A 25,073-nucleotide genomic window follows, 5' to 3' on the forward strand; every position below is an offset into this window, starting at 1 on the left:
GCCGCTCAATTTTCCCATCTTTAATGAATGCTGCATTGTTCAGTACAGTATATACCAAAGAGCCTAATTTTTTAACAAATTACAAATTAAGTGATGACATTGAGATTAAGATATTGGCGACATTTTAAGTTCTGAATTGGGCCACTTTTATTTGTGGTCATGTCAAAAAATCATATTTGGGCTCCTTTTTCCTGCAGCGGGAATGTAGATATAGTCAAGATGTTGGATGCACAATAAATGGGCAGGCATGAATTTAACAAAAGTCCATGATGTGTCCATGATGACTGGGTCTGCAGCAAGTATTGCATGGTGCTTCAGGTCAGCAGTGGTGAGAACATTAGAGGTCTGTGGGACCCACCACAATATACTGTAATTTTCTGTGTTGTAGAAGGAGTGGGTGGTTATACAACCAAGTGAGGGCGAAACAACACGTCTGTGTATTACTTCAAGACTAGTTATTACATCAAGGCAACACTACTGCAAAACACTACTGCCAGGATGTTCCAACAAGAACCTCAACAACAAAAAAAAACTCAACTAACCCAAAATGCTGCAGCCATGATCTTTACTAAAACTGGACAACCTTAAAAAAACATAAAATTTTAAGACTGAAGCGTTTTACTGTCATGTGCACAGTAAACACGAAGTTATAATGCACTGTGGAATTGTTACATTGCTCATTCACTAACATCAATTAGACATCAAAAAGTCACAAACAGCACAATTTTAAAGTGCACTGTGCATTATGCAAACAGTAGTTAGACAACAGCAATAAATGTATAAAATAGTTCTCAGTTCAATCAGACAGACTGGTGGGAACGGGCAGTGTGCTGAAGAAGATGTTTACAAGCATAATGTAACACAAGATAACACCTTGCAACTTACTGATGTGGGTGTTCCCAAGTCATCTCCTGAGATAACATTTCATGATCAAAGGCAATTGCAGTTCTCCCTTAAGCAACACTGAAGCCCCATTAATCCTGCATTAACAGCAGTACAGAAGATGCAGTGGTGCTGCATGTATTTTAGAGGGAGGCTTCACCCTCTCTAAGCAACTGATTAAATTGTGGAGAACTGTGTTATCAATATTATCACAATGATAAAAATGTGCTAAAATTCTACTAATCATTTTAGTTGCATCACTGGGTGTGTCTACTGAATGTCCAAACTTTAAAACAAGTAATTAATGCTGTGGTGGTGCTGTAACATAAACAATAAAACAGAAACATGGAAAAAATCACTTTTTAGTGAAGTGAAGTTTTGTTTGTTTTAAAATTACTATGTAAAGAATAAAGAGAGAGTACTGATAGTCTCTTCTAATCAAGACATTGCAAACATTGTGAGCTAGAGGTAGAATGAGAGGAGAATGCAGTGCTGTGCTGAGGAGTGCTCCTGTTCAGAGCTTTTGATACCTTAGTTAGAGCTGATTTTAGACACAAAGCTCCAAAGTTAAAAAGCTCTTGTTTTAGTTCACAGTTGTTGTATCTATAGTACACTGCATAATTTATTGATCTTAATCTTAATATGAAACTTACACAATGAAAAATCTAAGGGCAAACATTACTGTTAAATTAAGCCATTCTGATTTTAATTGATTTGGGATTCACTTATTACCATTTAATCACCAAGTGCATGTGTGTGTATAGCTGTGTCTTTCCTTGACTTGTGGTCCAGTAAGCCCAGCCCCAAAACTGCTGACTCAGCCAATCAAACGTGGCTCTGTCTTACAGGACAGACAGGGGTCTTAGCTCATTTGTTGCCTGGCAACCAGGTGCTCCCTCAGTAAGGGTTGGTCCCTGGGAGAATCCATAGCAAGTGCTTTAATATGGAGAGAAAACCCCCCTCATTGTAAATGAACACACACACACATATACAGACACACACAAAATACACATATAAGCAGATCTGACCTCACATGACCCTGAAGGTCCACTCATCCTTAAAACCTCCCCATCAGGTCGATATGTGTGTGAAGGCTTGTGTGTGTAGGGGAAGACGGTGAAGACTTCTCAAGAGGGGCAAACCCATGGTGATGTTACCGTAGCAACCAGCCCTTTCCCGCTGACAAAAGAAGTTCAACTATGTGTGTGTGTATGTGTGTGTGTGCTAAGTGTTTCACTATGTAAGATTTATTTATTTAGCCATTATGTATTTATATTTCATGGAGAACACAAAGTACAACAACTGACAGATTAAACACAAACGAACACACACACACAAACACACACACACACACACACATCAAGACACATAACCCTGGATGCAGGGTCTCTTCCACTAGCAGGTCTGGATCTGTACAGGCTGAACTGATGTTAGGTGACAAGGGCGTTGCACCATCAAACATCACGTCTGTTTGTCAAAAGACACATGCATAGAGTGCATCAAACCCCCGTGGCCTGCCGGGTGAAATCAAGGTTTAACACTGAATAATCCACAAACCGCACCTCCAGACCTCCACAGTAAGTATATCTAAAACTCTGGCCTCCAAACCTGATTTCCTGATCGCTATTTAGATCTGCTTTTTCAAGTAAAATTTTGGCATGTGATTTTTAATGCAGTGGAACTTTTAAAAAAGTCAGATTTTCTGGCTTCTACAATTTATTTTTTTCTGCTCTCTGTGCATTTTGTCTGTTTCCCTTTTCCAAATGAGAACACACCAATGAGGAAAACTATAGTTTACTGTTCTTTGTGGACATGAAAAAACAAACAAACAAAGCAAAAAAAAAAAGGCTATGTAAAGAACTTACTGCCATTTCCCATCCATTCGGCTCTGCTTTTACAAATATCTTCTTTAACCTTCACATTTTTAGCCCAACATATAAGCTATATATATATATAAGCTAGCTGTTTGGCTGCTCTTTTAATGCTTATATGATTGGTCTACAACTTTGCCAGCAAAGCTCTAATCGGTGAATCTAAGTTTAACACATCTGTAATAGAGAAATTTGCCTCAACATAAATACAATAAAATAGTAATTGTGGCCTTCCACTTGTAAAGTAACAGGTCAGACCTTAATTATTTGTTACAATTGGTACTCCTCTAAACATCTACTAAAAATATATATATATATATATATATAAAAATATTTTTTTTTCTATACTTTTTCTATAAGGTCCCTTTAAAATGACAATATTACGTTTATCGCTATGATTTCTGGGACAATATATCGTTCTGACAGGCCTACCAATCAGAGGCGATATGTTTGCATGTCTTAATGTTTCTTCTTCTTAGTGTTTCTTCTGTCTTTCTTAAGAGATCAGTAATTCAGTGAAATAACGCAGGCTTATACAGAAACACCAGAGCACTTTTTTACACAAAAAACAGCTCGCATGGCATTCATTCATACTAGAGACCACAACTAGACATTTTAAAATAAATGAAAAACAGATGGAATGAGACCTTAAAGACCACCAACATTCACTACTATTAGAGGAATTCTGAAAACACTGCCCTTTTGTGTTGTACTGGGTCTATAATGGTGCACTGCGCTTAGAACCCACAACTGCCACTTGCAATAGAATTTGTCATAGACCACATAGTCATAGACATTTCATTGTTTGTTGCAAAGTAGTACTACATTAACAGCAAAGGCCCAGTGTTACATTGGTAAGGTAAGCCATTACTTAATTAAACAAGTTCTTACATTTTTGACGAAATAAACAACTGTCTTACATTTTTGAGAAATCAAAAAATACAGTCTATCTATGTGAGCACAAAGTATAACACAATTTGCACAATTATTTATTTATTTCACATAATTTGAAGTTATTTAAGATAATAAAAATTTTAGCCCCACTAACCGGATAATACTGTTCTCCACAGTTCATCTTTCAGCACAATCAGTGAGGAACAGAGCTAACTAGCAAACAGCAGCAGCAGTAGAAGGAGAAAGCTAAAGAAATAAAGCTCAGACTTCAGAAGTAAAAGTTTTTGGTGCTAAATGAGCAGCGATTTTCTGTTGTTTTCACCTTGAGCTTTACAGCCCACAAGCAAGCTCCTCCACTCATCCGCATTGGTTTATGCTTGACGTGTTGCACAAGCCATAGATTTATATTAGCTTTATATCGGAATCAGATCGGAGCTGAAAAAAGTGTATCGTTCTATCATTAGTTATTCTACCAAATATTGATTTCTGAACTCTTCCTTTAAACATAAGTATTGTTGTTACTAAATGAACTCTGCAATATTTTAGGTCCAAAGGCACCTTTTTTTTCCATTTCTAATTTTCTGCACATAAATGCTCCTAAATGACAATATTTTTATTTGGAACTTAGGAGAAATGCTGGCAGTAGTTTAGAGAAATAAAACACCAATATTCATTTAACATTTTACAATATATACATATCAATAGTAAAACCAGAGAAACTAATAATTTTAAAGTTGTCTAAATTTTTTGCTCTATCCCTATATATATATATATATATATACATAAATATATACACACACACACACAGAAAAATATATATATTTGTGCATGCTGTACTGGTGAACGAACATCATATCAGACATTTCCTCCATTCCACTCGTTTCACTCCCCTTTTTAGAGCTTCTCTCCTTCTAGCTCTTTCTGTACACCCCCTCCCAATCTCCCTCTCTCCTGGTCTCCCCTCTGCGCTTCTTCTCTCAAGGTTACGTGGTTGAACTCCATGCTCACATTAGTGACTCCCGTTGTCACGGAAACGATACTGTTACTGTGACAGCGATGACAAGCATCCGTAACCCCGGAGATTCATTAGTGACAGTAGCCATGGAAATCGCCAGCCAGTGAAGTTTTTTAGCCATTCGGAAAGTCATTAGGACTTTCTCCAGAGACCATGCATGTGTGTGTGCGTGTGTGTGTGCATGCCTCTTTCATATATTGACACCATTGTGTCACTACAACAGCTATATACACACACGTACATCCACGCCCATACTTTTAGCACTGGCACTTCCAGGACACACGCATGCACAGAAATAGCTTCAATTAACACATGGATCTCCCTGAACATGTGCAAAACAATTAACACTGCTGTACATAAACATATGTGCTCACACAGTCTTGGGGCTAGGGGGCTTCACACAAGGAACACGTGTTATATAAATACACTGCAGCCATTTCAGCAAGTATTATTTATGTTACATTAAAAAGATTACATGGCTTTAATTACAATATATTACATACACGGCTGGTGTGAAAGTGTGTGAAGGTTTGCTCATTTGTAGTCAGTTTTACATGCACAGGAGTACATTATATGTCCAACTGTCTGTGTAAAGAGTTGGAGAGTTGGGTATACAATCAATCTTTACTGCAGTGCTTCAAAATCTAATTAAAAGGCACCCCTGGATGCAAGATTTAACCGTTTTAATGATATACTTTCTACAACAACAACAATGTGCACACCTTAAAAAGAGTCAGTCTAAACAGTCTAAAATCACAGTTGGCAAAATTTCTAAACATGCAAACGGTATTGGCCGAATAATGTTTGATGAAATAACTACAAAATTTGTAAATGCTGCTTTTACAGGCTAAATGATATAAATCCTATACTTCTATGAAAATGCACAGTCACAGCAGCCACTTTGTGACTAATGTCAGTGGTGGTCAATAATGAAGGGGTTGTGGTTATCTCCTGGTTATCTCTGTTTTGTTTTATTTTGGAATATATTTTCTACATTTTAAATCCTAAACATTCTATTTAAAAAAATATAAAGCTCATTAGCAGAATTGTATCCACACTAATTAACAATATGTTATCACTAGTCCTCTTCTCATTTTCATTAGCTAGCGAAATTGTTCTCTTACTTAACTGTGACCTAGTCTTCTCTGTGTTTGATTTTTTTTTACCAGTTCAGTCCCATATCCTCTAGCCCTTTATCAGCAGTCATTTATCATTATAATTTTTTGGACAAAAGAATATATATCTTGAATCTTAAATCAAAAACACTAACAGTAAACTATTAAACACATTTTATGTCCATATACTGTACTACTAAGATCACAGCTTAAAAAAAGGCACTTACTCTCCTCACATCTCTAACAAACTAACTACCTCTAACCTATCCCCCTACATTCCTCCTCTATTCCACTATTCCTCTTTGGCCTTCTGTTAAAAAATGACTTCTATGTCCTCTATTACTCATGTTAATCATTATTTGTAAGACGCTTTGGTTAAAAGTGGATAAAATGCAATATAATGTAATTTAATATACTAGTACAATTTTTAATTTACAAATTTTCCCAGAGCATAATTGTTACAAAATGGTAAAGATGTTAAATGAACATTTATTTAATTGGTTTATTTTCTGTCATGGTATCAACATTTGTATTAAGAATTATAGAATTACAGTGGTATCAGTTTTGACTACCTGATTTATAATACTGTAACATCCCTACTGCAATGTGAAAATGGTTAAATGTGCATTGGTTGAAATGTTGAACCATTTAACCAGTTGATGCTAAATCATCATACTGACATTAAAACTGTAATAAAAAAAACTACAAAGTACTCCTTTTGAATTAAAACTTAAAGATGTTTAATAAGAAAAGAGCTCTATCCAACACAAAAGATAAAAAGCACAAATCAATGTCCACAATTTAGAAATAAAGTAAAATCCCAATATAACATTGACATTCAGTATGTAGTTTCATGTCTCATGACTTTTGTCATGTTCCATGAAAGCTAAATAGCTCCTGCACTGATTTCTATCAGTCACTTTAACACTGTTAACAATTCTAGCCGATCATGGTCACGGTCATTACCACCCACTGTCCTGTCCACATATGTGGCCATTTGTACGTTTTTACATAAATAATAATTCACACTTCAAAAACTTAACTAATCCTTTAACAGATTTCAAAGCTGTATAGCCTCTCTGGTCCCTGCCAGCAGTCTTTCTTCCATTGTACTACAAAGTGTACTAAATCGATGTACTCCTACAAATACTACCAATTCAGCTTAACTGATTCTTTGAAAAAAGTTTGTTCAGCAGCCCAGAGTGATGTGAAACAATCTTAAAATACATTACTCTTATACAACAAGAAGACCAGAATCATTTTTTCATAATAACGTCCATGTTAATATGCCAGTCAGGATCACTGTGCCATTACACCAACAGCCCACATCTTCATCATGTGATGACTACTGTGCATAATCAACCTGACACACATGCTCTTATCAGATCGTAGTTCTCACACAACTGTTCTGCTTGGCTAAGTGGCTTCTATCAGCTCCCATCAGAGGGTTTAGCACTGTGAAGTGGAAGTCACAAAAATATTGTGGGACATAAAGTTGCATATGCATTTCAGATGAATAAGAAATTAATGTGAATGAACATGAGAGACGTGCACAGGCTTAATACACAAGCTGTTATTGCAAATTTAGCACTTCCATTGCTTGTACAGCTCGGAACTTGTCAGCACTATTTTGACCCCAATCATAAAAAATTACTTGGTGGAAATTTTAGTGAATAGTTGCTCTTGCTTAAAATGCAAACATATTTAAAAACTTGGAAGTGGCAGTCCAGCCAATATAAAATGTACATCATTTTCCCTTTCCACAAATGCAGTCAATCAGCCAAGACATGATTGGTGCATAAATGCATTAATCAGAAACTTGTGAGCAGTGGAAAAGGTGAAAAGAAGTCAATCCCCTGTAAGCGGGCAGGACTGTTCCTAGAAAGGAAAATAACATTCATATTTTGTTACATTCTGATGCACCTTAAGACTAAATTACAGCAGAAATTATTAGACATAGAAATATAGTTAGGCTATGTATCCATGTCGATAGTTCAGACTGTATTATCAGAAATTACATTTGATTTTTTCCTAATACATTTTATGTGTCAGTGCTGTCTAATATGTCAACTTGTTATCTAACCTGTACTTGTTTTTGTGTAATAGTTGCACATCGGAGCCTGGAGAAACACAATCTTATTCAGCTGTTCACTTTTTGTTATGTATTTTGAATTATAATAAAGTTCATTATGACAAAATTCAGAGGCGACTATGGGCTTGAGTCCAGTTGGTTTTTGCTTGTGGTAGGAAACCAGTCCCCCATCTCTGATAAGCAGAGTAAGGAAAGACTGTTGTGAATACTTGTCATAAACATGTGAACAAGATTGGGGTGGTACACAGCTCTGGAAAAAAAAACACGTTAAAAGTAAAAGAGTCATTGATTTTACTGTTTTTAAGTATACGCATGAGAAAAATGAACATTGTTGTTTTATTCTATTCTAAACTTCTGACAACCTTTGGCAACCCAAGCAGAATGTGCACGGGTAGGGTTGTAATTGTAAAATGTGTACAAAATGTGCATTGCAGAGGAAGCAAAGAAAATATGTTTAACACCACTAACCAAATACACTCTCAACCAAATAATCACTCAGATCAATCAGTACAGCATGTATCAGAACACAGCATAGCTAGCCATGTCGATACTGTCAACAAACACGACGCTGTTTTCTAAATGTTTTTGACTTTGTCCATTAGTTATGTGTAAGTTTGACTATGATGTTTTGAAGCTAAATGATGGGCAAAATGAAAGCTGTCATCTGAGTTCCTGCAGAAGAGGATTGCAGGAGTTAAAAGCTGTACAGCAGCCAACCACCAGAGAGCATACAATACGTTTTGGTTGACTTTTTATCTTCTCCATTTCAGTTCAGTGTTACATACAAGCTGCATCCCGTAGCCTGTCCACTATGTCACAGAAGGCCATTCCAAAATGCAGGACCTTTAAATCCAATTGTTCAACAGAATTCTCTGCATAAGTATCACACAAAGGAAAATCAAGAAAAAAGACACCACGGAAATTAGCACTTTGAAACAGAGTTTTAAAAAAGCATAGTTTTATGCTGCAAAGCCTCATTAGATTGTTTGTTGTAGATATGTAACCAAAATGCATATGAAAAGGACCTTCATAGGACAGTCATACCAATGACCCTCCTTACTCCACTCCATACTAGGCTTCAGAATACAGCTACAGTCAGTTTGGGGACTAAGTTCTCCTATTAGTCCCCAAAAGCTGCTAAAAATAAATTATCAGACTTAATGTTAAATCTGGCCGACTTCTCCGTCACACCTGGTTCAGCAGCTAATAATCTTGCTGTTATCATAGATTCAGATCTAGCATTCGATAAACACATATCTAATGTTACTAGAGCAGCTTTTCTACACCTCCGTAACATTGCCAGGCTAAGAAATGACTTATCCCTGCATGATGCAGAAAAATGAGTACATGCCTTCATTACCTCAAGGCAAGACTACTGTAATGCGCTACTGTCAGGATGTTCCTGCAGTAACTGCAGCCAGGGTCCTTACTAAAACTAGAAAATTTGACCATATTAGCCCAGTCCTATCAGCACTGCACTGGCTTCCAGTCAAATTCCATATAGACTATAAAATTCTCCTGTTAACGTATAAAGTCCTACAAAGGTTTGCTCCTGAGTATTTGCAAGACCTCATCTCCCATTATGAATCACAGCGATTACTTAGATCTAAGTGCTGGTTTCTTAGTAGTTCCCAGAATTCTAAGGAGTTCTGCAGTAGGAAGAGCTTTCTCAGTGTTTTAGGGTGTCTCCGTGTCTATGTTACCTTCTGGCTCTCTCTCTTTAGTTAGGCTGTTTTATTCAGATCACATTAGCCACACTCTGATAATGTTTTATATTCTTTGTTTCACATTAATCTAGTCAAAACTAATTCCATCTCTCTGCCTTTCTGTGTTCTCTATCTATCTCTTTTACACGTATAGAGATGCCCTGTTTCTGATGTTGCCCCGCCTGGCTCTCCTCCGCCTGCTGTGTCATAAATTAGTACCTGTTACATTAGATATAGCTCACATTATATCTCTGTACTGTTGTTTTGTTCTGTTATTTGTTTGTTTGTACTGAGCGGGTCGATGTGGGATGGGTTGGTTTCTCCTAAAGTTTCTTCCTCTTAATGTCAGGAAGTTTTTCCTTTCCACTGTTGTCACCACAATAATTATCATCTCTGTGGTGCTGCTCATAAGAGGCGTGGACCTGGGTATCAGCAATCAATTTTTTTTTTTTTTTTTTTTTTTTTACAAGAAACCGATACCTGCTGATGCATTTATTGTATGCCAGAAAAATGCCAAGCACTGGCCACTCTAAGACTACAGTTCTGGTAAATGGGGCCATTGCAATGCAATGAAGACCAGAGTATTGTACAGACATCATACACATATCATATCAAACACTAGAACTGACCATATCTAGCCAGCAAATGGATATCATTCTGATTTTTAAAAATCAGCTATTAATTAATCTCTGAAAACATTTATCATTGGTGTTAACAAGTACTATTTGTAAAGCCTAGAATCTTCTGAAAATAATTTCTGGCATTTGTTATTTTTGGCGAATGGAGGTGCATCAAATATAAAATTTGACGTACAGCATCTGTTACTGACTGATGTTCATTACAGGGAACTTTTAAGTCTATACCAGTTATTTATTTATTCATTTGCTCCTCAGCTAAAGTTTAACTGAACTGTATGATTTAAAATACTCTGATCATGAATCCAATTAAATGCAATTAATTTAGATTTAGTCTAGTCTCTGTGTATAAATGTGTATATTGGCATTAGCAGATACATACATGTGTAATATTGGATATCAGTATCAGCCCAGAATTCCCACATTGGTTCATCCCTACGGATTGGACTCCAGTAATCCCCAGACCACTCATCTTAAAAGAATGGTCCACAGAAAATGAAATGGAAGATGATGATCTTGGTTGCTCACATTAATAATTGTCCAAGTTTATAACTAACAGTATTTTCCAGATTATTCATAAGCAAAATCACAAACAGATTGGTGCAAAAGTATAGTTAAAGATCTCAAAGCCATAACATGTGAGAAATATGCAGCTATCATGTCATAATTACTGTGAAACCCATCTGAGTGTAATTTGTGCATGTCTGTACAGGCACAGGCCAGTTAGTCACTGAAGATTCTTGGCTGTATTTAAGATATCCCGTTCAATGCGACTCTGTCAGACTCATTAACGTGGCCTTTCAAGTGGAAAGCCTTAGCCTACGGCGTAAGTATAAATTTGAGGAAATATATTCTACAAAGTCTTTCTGGGTCTTCTTTAATCCAAAAGCTCTTTTATGGATTTGAAGAAGTAAGCTAGTGTTTTACTTTATAGATATTTATACTTTAATATTGATAAGTATATATATTTTAATTTTTTTAAATATGAGTCATTCACTTTAATAAAACTGATGAAACACTACTACTTAAACAGTATACAAATAAAAAATAAAAAAAATCACTGAACACTAAACAATTTAATAGTGTGTGATGTAAAATATTGATATTTTATATTTCAAAGGAAACCAAAGTTCCTAATTGCTTGCCGCCTTAAAAAAACATATAATTCTTGGTATTTTAGGAGTATTTAGGAGAATTTTGTCCTCTTCAAGTGAACCGATGCCAGTACATATCATTAGGAACTATCTTTCTATATATAAAGTATCACAGAATCAATCTTGATATCATCAATATGACAATATTTTGTGAGATGCACGTAAAATCTATCTTGGATCGCCTTCAGGTCACCACTTATTCCTAAATCTCAAAATGAGAAAAGTATGGTCTGATCTTCCAAATCATGGTACTATTGTAGTGGGTCACCTTGACATCAGTGTGTGGAGGAAGTGCCATCTTGCTTCTTATGCTGGATAACATAATCTGATATTATCTGAGAATGGGTTGCGGGATAATGAGTTTAGGATCTATGGCACCTGTTCAAGCCAGATGCTTCCACTCAGTTATCATTTCACTAGAGGGCACCAGGGTGCAGGGCTCCAGACAAAAAAAATGTTTAAGGAGCCAGTGGCTCCTAAAATAAATAATTTGGGTGCCAATATTTTTTTCCAAGTGCCAAACAATAATGCTGAGTCTTTACTGCAGAAGGTGTGCTTATGGTACACTCCAACTCCACACCAATTGCTTTCAGCTTAGGCTTGCTTTTGGGGCTAATTGGAAGGGATTTTTGAGTGTTCAGGATTGCCAGTTCCAGTCTTTGAGGCAAACAATGAAATGAGAGAATATGTTTTCCTATCTCACTTCTAAAGAGTGCCCCTTGTTCTGTCGAGTTGTGCTACCTTGTCAAACCGTGCTACCCTAGTGTATATTTAACGATAAAAACTCAAAAGAAGCTCAATGTTAGACCATGTTTGCAGTAGAAGTCCCCAGTAGATGTAGTGTTAGTATATTTTTATAACATAAATCACTGTTTCATGGTAAATTTAAGGCAATGTTACAAACTGCTTTTGCTTTTTTGTATTTAAATTATAATTAATAAATTATTGTATTTATTATTATTATTATTATTATTATTATTATTATTATTAATTTGTATTTACACTCTTGTGCAATGACAGTTAGTCCAGGTTGTTTTATGCACAAAAAATAGATTTGTTATAAAAAAACACAAGAAATTATCAAAACGTGTAGGTTTGCACTTGCGCAGTGCCTTTAGGAAGCACGTATTGATGGGTAGCATAACTTGACAAAACACCGGTACACCGGTAGACCACCAGAAACGTGTCTTCAATAAGCGATTACGTAAAACTGCCGGGCACATCAGTCCCACAGTCAGTGATTACAGAGATATACTTAGCTTTCTGGGCTTCTGTCACGGTCTGCGCTTTGACGTTGTCTGCTATAACGTTACATCCTACAAACTCGGCACAAGCTGAGTCATTATCATACGTTTTCGACACATCCAGTCCATTTTTTTCTTATTAACAAGACGGGGTAGTTTCTCACGTGCATGTAGGCTCTATTAAATTTCATTTTTCAGTTTTATCACATGTGCGAGCTAAGGGAGGTTTTGTCGGAGCACACTAAAAACAGTTGCGTGCGTTTTTATGCTTTCGACTCTCTCCGTGTTTTTTCTTTTTTTTAAACGATGCGTTCCTGGTACAAAATACGTGTTTCCAGCGATATCTTTGCTTACTTTCAAACTGAATTCGCAGTACATTGTCTGCTTTATGTTGTCATACCTGAGCCACGCAAACTCCTGCAGCCAAGAAGTTTTGAAATGTCTGTGGTTGTACTTTTCTTGGATGGTCATCTTCGTCTGCATTTTCCAGTGCAAACTGCGCGCCAATGGATAAAAGCTCAGCTTAGCTACGCTGCTGTGGTAGTTACGTTTTAGGTAAAGCAAGGCTTTTTTTTTGAGGTAGGCAAAAAGGTCCATATGATTGGGCGCCGTAGTATAGTTACGCCAATAAACACAACCAAAAAAAAGCAAAAAAAATAATAATAATAATAAATAAACGCAAAAAACCCTACTTTGCCACCTGTCGCCACTGGCGACTTATTTAATTTTATAAATCGCAAAAAAATATTTTTGTTGCAGTCTGGAGCCCTGGGGTGGACAGCTTTCTTCCTGTGGTTGTTTCTTCTACTGGACTACTGGATTCTTCCATTAGAATGAATTAGTTATCAGTCCTATCGTTCAACATTGGCACCAAAAAGCTGCCTTAAAGGAAAATTCCTCACATTGACTGAATCTGCCTTAAAAACAATAATGACACAAACTACTGATATGGTGTGACTGCCATAGACCATAAATGTGCCATGTGTGCATTTTTCTCTCATTGCATTCAAAGTTACATCATAAACATACAAATGTTTGCATCATCTGTTATTTGCTTTATCATTTATCCTTTTTATTTCAGAGAGATATGAGATAAAAGGCTAGGGTTGTAAAATAAATATATCACATGGTAGCATGCTTTATTAAAGTAGCACAAATCAACAGAACATAGTTTTATACCATTCTAAATGTTAATAAGGGTTAGTCTTAAATAAAAAAAAAAACAGTATTTAATATTCAACCTTCATCAAAAAGAAATGTACCTACAAAGGCTACATCCCTGAACTTCCATGTTGTCCCCAGACAGTCTAGTGTCATCCCATCTTGTCAAGCAGTAAAAGAGCACAGGAGTTAACAGGAACCAGATGTGAGAACTGGTAATGTAATATGTTCTTTTAGAAGAACAGGAACAAGTAATGTGGACAGTGTCACCCACACACCATCATTTCTGGATGTCACCCAAAAATGTCACTCATTTTTGCAAAGAATACACAGTGGACTAGCCGGTGACATCCTGTTTTGCATGAAAATGGGAGACTGTTGCATGACCATTATTCTCAATTAGGTTGTTTTGAATTTATTGTCAAAAAAGGAGGTACACTTAAAGCATGTTGCTAATTCTTCACTAACAGTAAGATCAATGAATTAATAAAGAAACATTGTTAGTTTTAAATCCATAATTAACTAATTAGTCATACTTTTAATTATGTGTTTTTGGTCCACAGCAAAATGTCTCACATTATAGGCAACAGGTCATATTAGGGTGGACCCACACAAAGCACAAAATGCAGGTTTTACTGTTTAGGAACTGTCCCGTCCCCCAGGTGAAATTCTTATTTTAATTGATTCTGCCAATGTTGCTCTCCAACCCAAAACAAATAGCAAAAATCTTGGGAAGTGAAAATCTTTTAAAACATACTTTAAATGTATATAATTTCTCATTATAACATTGTTTTAAAATATTTATTTAAAAATAGAATAGAAAATTGCATCATTATTTAATAATGATAACTCAACTATATTCAACCTGTCAATCCTTTTAACCAACACCTGGCCCTTGTTAAAGCAGTGTCTTCACAGCTGCCTTAAAAAATTAATGCCATACCTGACTTGACAGAGCTTTACACAAATACGGCTCAAGCCTGTTCCTTCTAGATGGCCAAGGTACTTAGCTGGATGATTCTGAAATAAGCATAGCCCATGAGAGTACTTGTGTTAGGCATATTTCTACACATTCCAGATTAAGGGAAACCTAAACATACATGGTTTATGCTGAAACTATAAATACAGGTTTAGCCACGTTCATCAAACAGTGTTTAGAAGAGTTAGCGAGTACGGCTGTTTTGAAGCTGAGCACGTCCGTCTCTTCTCCTTGGGAGGGTCGATGAGTCCAACAATATGGACTGTGGAAGTATTATGTAATGAGTGTTATTGTGGGTTGAAGACCCTTAAGGTATGTCTAGAAGTTCTTGATGCTACTGGGATCAGTGTCGCACGGAGGTTCTTGTGGATGACTCACCAAAACAACACACTGTATGAAATGAATGAATAAAAATAAGAAATAACAAGCAAATAAAATTAGGTGGAATGTCACATTTCATTATGATAACAGCGTAAGAGCTGGGTCTCGAATAACACGGCTGAACGAAGAATTACAGTCCACTGTGTATGTGGGTTGGATGATTAAGCTTAAAAATAGGAACCAAAATGTAAAAAGTAATTTCTCTGAATTTACATTAAAACTAATTTTAAAGACTAACATGCTTGAATTGGAATTGACTGACATGATGTGTCTGTACATTAAAGAGATAGCAAGCAAGAGAGAGTGAGACAGAGAAGGAGAGAGACTCTGTTTAGGTGAAAGCTGCCCTGTGGACAGTGTTTACTCTGCCAGTAAACATTTACTGAGGGCAGAGAGACGCGATGAACAGAGCCATGCATCAGTTTTAGATGTACGGGTGTAAAGCTCCAAGAAAGTCTTCAGTATTTTCATTATCTTTCTATCTTTTATAAATATTAAACCTTTACTATTTATTGTTCCTCAAACTATAGGTATCCTAAAGCCTGTAAAAAGTCCTACACTCGTTCATTCATACATTCCAACCACTGTTTACTCAGGAGGTGTTTGGTAATGTAAACGCGTGCAGCACAGGAAACAGACAAAGCTCTAAAACCTACACCCTCACGCACACCTCCTAAAAACGCCATCTCAGCAGCTGCTCAGTCTCACGCTAAACTATGAACAATATGACAGGTAGCATTAAACACACACAGGGTTCTGAAACTGCGTTACATAACGCCACTATGCCGTTCTGATCCACTGCTTCCAGTCAACCTGAGAGAGGAATTTCCTATGATCTGAATAAACTGAGCACACATGAATAACAAACTCATCGCTTATAACATTCAGTGTTATATGGAAGCAGTGAAGGGAACCTCTTCATGTCTTTACACCTTCATGTCTACCTCACACAGCCTCAAAGTTAATGTTAAACTGCTACAGTAATTATCAAAACGTGTTTGCTGTAAATTGCCGGACACCAGGGCTTCTAACAAGGAATGATTGGTTTCTAAATCATGTGTCAATCACAGAAGCAGAAGCATTTCTTGGGTGCCAAATAAGGAAAATCTGTCTCGGAAAAAGAAAAAAGAGGTAAAGTATTTCCAAGCAAAACCTTAGAGCTCACAGACAGGGACAAGCATACTCAACCAGGCTGTTTTTTATATATAAAAAAAGCTCTGAACATGACCAAAGTACTAAATTTACACCTCCCAGACCAGTTCAAAAAGCTCCTGCCTCTTGATACAATCGCCATCTGGAAACTACTTGTCTCCAAAGCCAGTGTGTGAAAAGAAAAAAACTCAGATACCTACATGTAATCAGCCCAAAACCTGAGCCTTAGAGATGTGGAACAAAGTAATGAGATATGACAAGCTGTCCTCTTTTCTCTGTCTGGACAGCTTAGTTTCAGAAAAAGCTAAAAGAACCTTTCAAACCCACACTGCCAACTGTTAAACATGATTATAGGCACATCCAAGCCTGTGAGTTAAGCTTATCTAGAGTTTCTGATATGTATTCTTTTTCAAAATATGACAAATACATCAGACACTTGCTGTATTGTTAACCATAGACGTTTTCTACACCTGTTCTGCAGAAACCATATAGTATCTCCACTTTTTGTTTGCCACTTTTTCAACATAATATGAAGGGGGTATCAAAATTGTATAGTGAATAGACCAATAGAAATTGACTTCTACTAAAAGTTAAGACGGGTTTTTTTCTTTTTCTGTAAAGCTGATATTTCTGTAGATAGAAGATTCTATGTGACTATGTGATAATGTACAGTTAATTAATTCACTTGTCACTCTTCCACACTCAGCTCTACCAGCAATCTCCAATCTCCAGAATACGATACCCAAGATGCATCACACACTGACTCTCACGATCACATGACACAATCTACTGAATTCTACCTATCCCTCATACTGTAGCTTTTGTTATTAAACCTGTTTTATTGTATCTGTGCATGTCTTAATTCTGCCTCATCAAGACATCACTTGAGGGTCACAGAGAATTACGTTGGTTACATTCAAATTTTGGTATTTATTTGCATTGTGTTTTAAAAAAAAAAGAACCATATGAATTGGCAGAACCTTTGGAGAGCCACAAAGCAGTGTCCGAGGACTGTCAGATGAAATAACACGATTCAGGACGCACAGCAAGATGAGTACATAATTATTCAGCAGCAATGAGGCAAGCAGAGAGAGGAACAGAGAGAGCGAGAGTGAGGGAGAGAAAGAGTGTTTGAAACACAGGAAGAACAAAAGAAACAGAATTCAGAGGCAGGGTTTAGAATGCCCCCTTCACATGAAAGATAGCTGCTCAGTCTGTATGTTTTCACCAGGTTCATGCCAAAATTATTACCAGAGGAAATTATTACTGTAAAAAAGAACAGAGACTATTGAGCTGTATTTAGCATTGTTATTGTTAAACATTTAAAATGATTTTTAAACATTTGGTTAATGTGTGTACCGAAATGTGTGGGGAAGTCTACACATGTGATATGGACCTGGATCAGAGATGATTTTTTTTATTTTACATAAATGCAGGCACGGTTACATTCAGAGTAAAAGTAAATAAATCCAAACTTTTTAATAATAAATTTAAAGCCTTTTTCAAAGTATTTTCTGACTCAGCAAAGTGTATTTATACACACTACATACAATGTTGATGTATTATTATTAGTGGTGTCAATCAAGTAAGACATGTAATTTGATTAATCACTACAACATTCTGTGATTAACTGCAATTAATCGCACTTAATACGTTCTTAATATGCAAGTTTTTTTACAGTGGATAATTAAATGTAAATAAAAAAATGAATGTAAGAAATGTAAAATACAATTATATTTATATTAGTCGTGTCAATTAAAATACTAGTATATACTTGTATGTTTGAGGGGAGATAAAAGAAATTCAGCTTGGAATTTTTGAATTAGAACTTCATTAGCTGAGTATAAAAGGGGGTTTCCACACCTGTAGTTGTTTTTTATGATCCAGATCAGTTACTGAGTTTGATTAATTTAAGCATTTAAGGTTGGGGTCAAACTTGTTTTTGTAATTAACTTAAGTAAAACAAAATAATAGCACGTTACTGATTTCAAATTAATCACAAGCGTTAACGCTTTAATGTTGACAGCCCTAATTATTAAATATTGATCATTATAAAATGTAACTGTAAAATCTACCAAAAAGGGATGTGCTGAGTGGATCCAATTGTCTGTGATCAAAGCAAATCCAGCCATATTTTAATGGATCAGAAATTTCAGAGGAGAGTTCTCAGAATGTAAATTAAAAAGTTTTTGGAAGTAACTGTATTTAACAAATCTGAAACGATTAGGTGAAACCAAGCTCCTGCCAATACACGGCTCTAACATGCACATGCACACACACAAATCAAATATAAGTTATTTCGCCTTATTTTCAATTAGCAGCACATCTTCACATATTTTCTAAACTGTATGGCTGTATTATTTACAAACACAAAGATTATTTACAAACACAAAATTTGGATTGAACAGGGGACAAATAACCTGATTGTGACCATGCCTACCTTTAAAGGTACAGATTTGGCCTGTATTTATAGGCAATATCGTACAAATGATCATTTTTCTGCACATAATATACAAGCACCTAAATTACAATTACTGATGATAAAGAACAACAGACTGAAAGAAGAATGAGGGGGTACTAAATATAAGAGAAACAGAGAGTGAGATCAAGAAGGAAAGACAGAGAAGAACAAGGGGACAACAGAAAAAAGAGAGATAGAGGATGCAAATAAAGGGAGAACTATAAAATGGGTTGCAGTAAAAAGCAGACAAAGAAAAGAAAAGAACGGAGAAAATGAAGAGAGGATTAATAAATTGATAAACTAGTGAGAAATTAAGAGAAGAAAAAAGAAAGACAGAGCAAGGGAAAGGGAGAAAGGCATGGTAAAATAAGATATCAGCAGAAAGTGAAAGACAAAAAGAGAAGCAAGAATAAAGAGAGATGAAGGAAGAAACAGAGAATTAATAGAAGATTAGAAAGTGGCCAAATGAGTGAGGTATCACAAGAGCAAGAAAAAAGAGTGACAGAGCAGGAAAAGGGTGGAAAGAAAGGGAGAATATAAGTGTGATATAAAATACAAAGATACAGAAAAGAGAGAGAGAGAGAGAGAGAGAGAGAGAGAGAGAACGGAGCATAGACAAGAGAAAGGAGAATACATTGAAAAAGAAAGAAAGGGTGAGAGAGACTGAGACAGAGACAATAATACAGTTAAAGAGATTGAGAGGGGAGTGTCAGAAAGAGAAGACAGAAGCAGACAAAGAGACCGGCAGACAGAAATGAAGAGATTGTATTAATGTATGTTCGGAGTGAGTATCAGCGTGGTGAGGAAGAGAATGGTCTGTTGATGAAGGATATGGACTGCACACAAGTGCGAGGCACCAGCTGCGGGGTCTTGTGCTCTGTTGCAGACAGAAAAGCACCACCGGGGCGAGGGATGGGTACGGCAGAGTTGCTCCGTGATCTTCCTCACTCACCACCTCTCCTCCTCCTCCACTGCAGCTGAAGTCCCGCGGCGTTTCCGGAGCTCCGGAGAGCCCGGCAGCCTCCTGCTCGGCCTCCCCCTGAGGCGGGGCGTGGAGCTCCGGCCACGGGGCTGGCGGGGCTCCCTCACCGGAGCTCATGACAGTGAGGCAGGCAGAAGCGCGACCCTGCTGGAGGGAGGCATGGCGGCGCTCACTCACACACTCAAACACACCACAACTGTCAGATCCGCTAAAGCTAAAACACAACTGAGTTCCTACAACATGTACAGGGTCCGCAGTGCCCTCTCCGATGGGCCCATTTCTGACTAGTACACTGACAACTTCAGATATCTGCAGTGAAATACAGTTAAAACACTGGATAACATCTAAGTACAATCAGCATCAAATCATCTGTGGCTAATCAGTTTATCAGATTGCATAAAAAGTATAAAATTGCTATTGAAAAAATTAACTTGCAGTTAATTGCAGTTTAATCTGCAGGTTGAAATTGAAGATTAAGATAAACTCTTTAATAATGTTTTACTTAAAATCCCTCATTAAAATACACTGTAAACGGCTGTAAATGTCCATATCACTAAAACTAAATAAAGAAAATTAGTATGATATTCACTAACCTGTCATATAAGCTGTAAAAAGTGCCTGATTTAAATAAAAATTTAGTCAAAAAGATATGCTTTAGTCTGGACTGCTTTTTTTAAAAGAGTTTAAAAGAGAAAATATATATCTTAAGCCCTATTCAGGGTGAATTACCCAAAGAGTGGCGTGAATTGTCCAGGAAAAGAGCGTGGGCAAAATGATGAAGTGATATATTTTGTAAACGTGACACACACAATACTTGTGAGTATACTGTTAATATTATTGGTGCTTAAAGAACACAGAACCGCATATTTGATTACAAAGAGTGTTAACTGTCCTGTTTAACTGGAAGAAGGGCAGCAAATTTGAGGTGTTCACACAAATTTTCAAGGTTAATATGTTCGTTACATTGTGTAAATGGTCTGGTTCATTTTGGTTATACACTGCAGTTCAGCAAGTACTACACTTAATGACTGCTACATACTGTCATCATAAACTACATGGACAGCATCGAATTCTGTCTTTACATGCATAAAAGGTGACCGTAGGTTTCCTTTTATTTCTGCTCATAGAGGGTTAATCTACAGTTACAGCAGATAAAGAAATAACTTGTATAATCTGTTGTGCCCATTCTGTGGCGTTAAGAGGAGTCAGATTTCAGTACAACAACAAATGTAAGTACACCCCTATGTGAAAATGGCCAACAGCATGGGTTATTGGAATCATGTCCTATGGTCTAAGATGATCAAGGTAAACTTGTTTGGCTCAGATGATGTCCAGCATGTAAAGAGGATTCCTCGTAAGAAGTACCAAGGCAACTGCCCCCTGCTTACAGCCAAGCATGGTGGTGGTAGCATCATGGTCTGGGGCTGTATGAATGTTTCCAGCACTGGAGGGCCGAATTACATAATGTACTGTGACATTCTAAAGCAGAGCATAGTCACCGACCTCCAGGAACTGGGCCACATAGCAGTTTTCCAACAGAATAATGACTCCAAATACACCTTCAAGATGACAACTGCTTTGCAGAAGAAGCTAAAGGAAAAAGTGATGTACTGGCCAAGCATTTTTCCAGACCTAAAGCCTAATAAGCATCTTTGGGGCATTCTCAAACATAAGGTGGAGGAGCAACAACCAACTCCATGATGTGGTCGTGAAGGAGTGTAAAAGTGTTTCCAGAGGTAAGCTGTGAAGCACTAGTGAACCCCTTGCTCAAAAGATTTTAGCCAGTGGTGGGAAATAATGGTGGCCACACAAGATACTCACACTTTGGACACTTATTTGGTAATTTTCACTTAGGGTGTCCAGTGGTTTACACATTAATGGCTGTGTGTTAAATTATTTTGAGGGCACAGCGAATTTACAATGCACATAGATTTATTTGCATTGTATTAAAGAGTCACTTCACTGTTCTCCAATGAAAAGGTATATGAAAATATTTACAAAAATATGAGGAGTGTACTTACTTTTGTGAAATACTGTATATAAAAAACAACAAATATCTGTCTTTTCAAAGGAGTAATGGGGAAAACACACACAACTGAAAAAAGAGGGAATCATACCAAGAGCTCATGTCCATTTATTGCTGTCTGAATATAGCTTAATTGTTTTTTAACAAAAAGAGGTTTGAGATAAGGTCAACTGAAAAATAAAATTATGGGCCCTTAAAAAGTAACACACATCTGATCATCTAGTCTGTTTTATTGTAGTTTCTCCGCATGCAACTACAGTAAAAATCCTCACATTAAATAAAAGTATAACCGGCAACATATAAAATTGTTGCTTTAACTAATAATGAATTCTGTAAAAATTTTTGATTGGGTGGTAAATGGTACAGCTCATAAACATTTTAAAGCTATAACATAACAGCTGATGGGTCCTGAGGCCTCTCTTTAATGGGAAACATTACCTTTTTTGAGTGGTAAAATAATTTGGAATCCTGACTAAATGCAGTTTAAATGCTAAAATTGTGCAATTTACAACATGAACAAACACCATAGTTTTCTCTCAAGCCATGTTTGAGTGCTAATGGTCCTGTAAACTAAGAAAGGCAAGTTCAATTTAAATTCAATTAAAATGGCAGGAGACGTAATAGGTGCTTGGTGCAATCTCTAGGAGAACTTAATGTTCAACAAAAGAAAGACCTATCATTCAGTTACAATGATAAATGGCTCAGAAATAACAAGATATAAGGATCTCAAAACAAAATATAAGATCATGACTTTTACTGAAATTATTAGTTTTACTGGAAATAACAAATTCTGTAGACATTTCTGACAAATTAAAACATTAGGAACTGACGGGCCCTCTTTAATGGCCATGATACTATCTTTGAGTGGTATTATAATTAAATGTGTAAAGCACTACATCTACAAAGACCAATATGGTCTATAAAGCCATATTTGAGGATTAAATCCTTATTAAATGCAATGAAAATGTCTTAAATATTCAACATCAGAAGTAAGACATCACTGGTTCCCTCTTAGTTCTTTCTGTAGGGGAACCATTTCACTTAAAATGAGAACTAAATGGCTTCCAAATGACTTTTAATAACACATAAAATCATCAGTTTTACTGGGAATACAAACTGTGAAATTTCTTACAAATAAGACTAGAGCATAAGAGCTGATGGGTCCTCAAGCAGTGAGAGGTGAGTGGTAAACACAAATAAAATATATAGTGAGCTAATTATATGCAATTAAAATTAGACCTCTTTAGTTTTCTCTAACCCATGGTAATGGCTGTAAATTTAACCAAAAACAACTCTACTAATTAAAACTGCAAATGTGTTTGAGGTAATTTGTTCATTTTTTTTATGGAAATACCTAAATGTACAACAAAAGAAAACCATAAATTTTAAATAAAGTGAGAAATGGCTCACATCTGTTTTAAAACACAAGACACAAGACATAAGAACTACACTTCAACTGAAAATAGTTGGTAGTCATTTCTATCAGTTAGTTAGATAACTAAAATAATCTTATTAGAAGAGGTCACAGGCTGCCTTTTAGTCCCTTCTCTGTGGGAACTGAATGTACAGACACTCTAAAGAAAATGCTCACATTCATTTAAAAAATGATAAATGGCTCACACATCACTTTAAACAACACAAAAAACATTATTTTGTTTGGAAATAACAACATCAGTAGACACTGCTGTCAAATAATATCATATTAAAACATTAAACCTGAGCTGGGTCTTTGGTAAGTGATGATGAACGCTGATAAAATGCACAGGTTAATTAGCTAAATGCAATGAAAACAGTGCAAATATTGTGTGTAACTAGGACATGTAGAGACATAAAATTTCCTCAAGCCAATTTTGACTGTTAATATTTTGCTTAATCTAAAAATTAAACATTAAAATTCATTTTAATTAGTTTAAACTGCTGCGTGACAACCCGAGTGGACAAACGTCGTTCACTCAGCCATTAGCCTTTATATCAAACTGGGACCAAATAGCCCGGAGTGGCCCTTTATGGAGCTCTTCTGTGAGGAAAAAAATAGGTTATTTTACATATTTAGCTATTAAAAAATATATATCTCTTAATAACTGAGATAATAACCTCAGTGTGTGTTCTATAAGCTTAATTTTCTACTCTTAGCTAACCTACAGGTCTGAGGAAATGAGGAAATGTTAAAATTAGAATGTGAGATTTAAATAAACAGACGTTATGCTAAGCTAACCTGAGGAAAAATCACCAAACCCATTAACGTTATCTGCCGCCAAAAGTGTCAAACGCTGAAACAGAGAGTAAAAACACAGGCAGCTCTTAGTGTGTCACTCTGTTCTGTTTTTTAAACGCGAGTCTAAAGCTGTTCGGCGCTGTTGGGAGCCCTGCCCGGGGGTCTCCGGTAAGTTTAACGGAGGTGTGTGGGGGGAGTTGAGAGCCTACCTGCGGGCTGAAGGCTTCCTCTGGAGCATCGCCTCAGACCGCGACTCGCCTCCAGCCACCCAATCCCACACCGAGAGGATTAAAAATCAGTTAAAAACGGGGAAAATTAGTCCTCCGCTCCGGTAACCGAGTCATCCATCCTGGTGGAAACTCCCGTCCGCCGGCCAGTAAAACTTACATTTTCACAATTTCACAGCGTTTTCCGCGCCGCCCGTCCGCCTGCGAAACTCCCCGTCGGTTAGAGAGAGGAGAGCCGTTACAGAGGGGAGGGGGAGGGGGGAGAGAGGCGGGGGGGCTGCACGAGCGAAGTTTGGGGCTCGCGCGGAGCTCCGCACAGCACGTGACGTGTTTGGTCAGAACAGGAGGAAAGAGAGTGACAGAGAGAGAGAGAGAGAGAGAGAAAAATACCTCGTTTCGTATGGGATTCCTCACATATCCCACACATCATGTCTTTCCCTCTTTCTTTTCTGTCTCTCTCTCTCTTATTCTTTCTATTTTACAATTCTTCTCTCTCTCTCCCTCTCTCTCCATCTCTCTCTCTCTTACTATATATATATATATATATATATATATATATATATATATATATATATATATATATATATATATATATATATATATAGTAAGAGAGAGAGAGATGGAGAGAGAGGGAGAGAGAGATATATATATGTATATATATATATACATATATATATACATATGTGTGTGTGTGTGTGTCCGTGTGAAATATTGTATATTCACTGTCCTCTAATACCCCTCTGACACCCCTACCTACTATACAGCTCATTATTTCACTCTCTTGCTCTCTCTCTCCACATGTGTGTCTATATATATATATATATATATATATATATATATATATATATATATATATATATGTGTGTGTGTGTGTGTGTGTG

General features: G+C 36.6%; 1 protein-coding gene across 2 annotated transcripts in view; it reads right to left on the minus strand.

The window, feature by feature from the left end:
- The window catches only part of cacna1hb (calcium channel, voltage-dependent, T type, alpha 1H subunit b), a 173,800-nt gene extending 149,365 nt beyond the window's left edge, over positions 1-24,435 (minus strand). The window contains exons 1-2 of one of the 2 annotated variants that reach the window (XM_049470121.1): positions 24,175-24,435; positions 19,576-19,868 (exon numbers count right to left, since the gene is read on the minus strand). In XM_049470121.1, coding sequence (XP_049326078.1) covers positions 19,576-19,841 — 266 coding nt within the window. In that variant the 5' untranslated portion in view covers positions 19,842-19,868; positions 24,175-24,435. Of the gene's footprint in view, positions 1-19,575; positions 19,872-24,174 lie in introns of both variants that reach the window. The other variant, XM_022674890.2, reaches the window with a different exon arrangement.
- Between the last annotated feature and the right edge of the window lie 638 nt (positions 24,436-25,073).

Source organism: Astyanax mexicanus, chromosome 21 (genome assembly GCF_023375975.1).
Source record: "Astyanax mexicanus isolate ESR-SI-001 chromosome 21, AstMex3_surface, whole genome shotgun sequence".
In the NCBI taxonomy this organism is placed as follows: Eukaryota; Metazoa; Chordata; class Actinopteri; order Characiformes; family Acestrorhamphidae; genus Astyanax; species Astyanax mexicanus.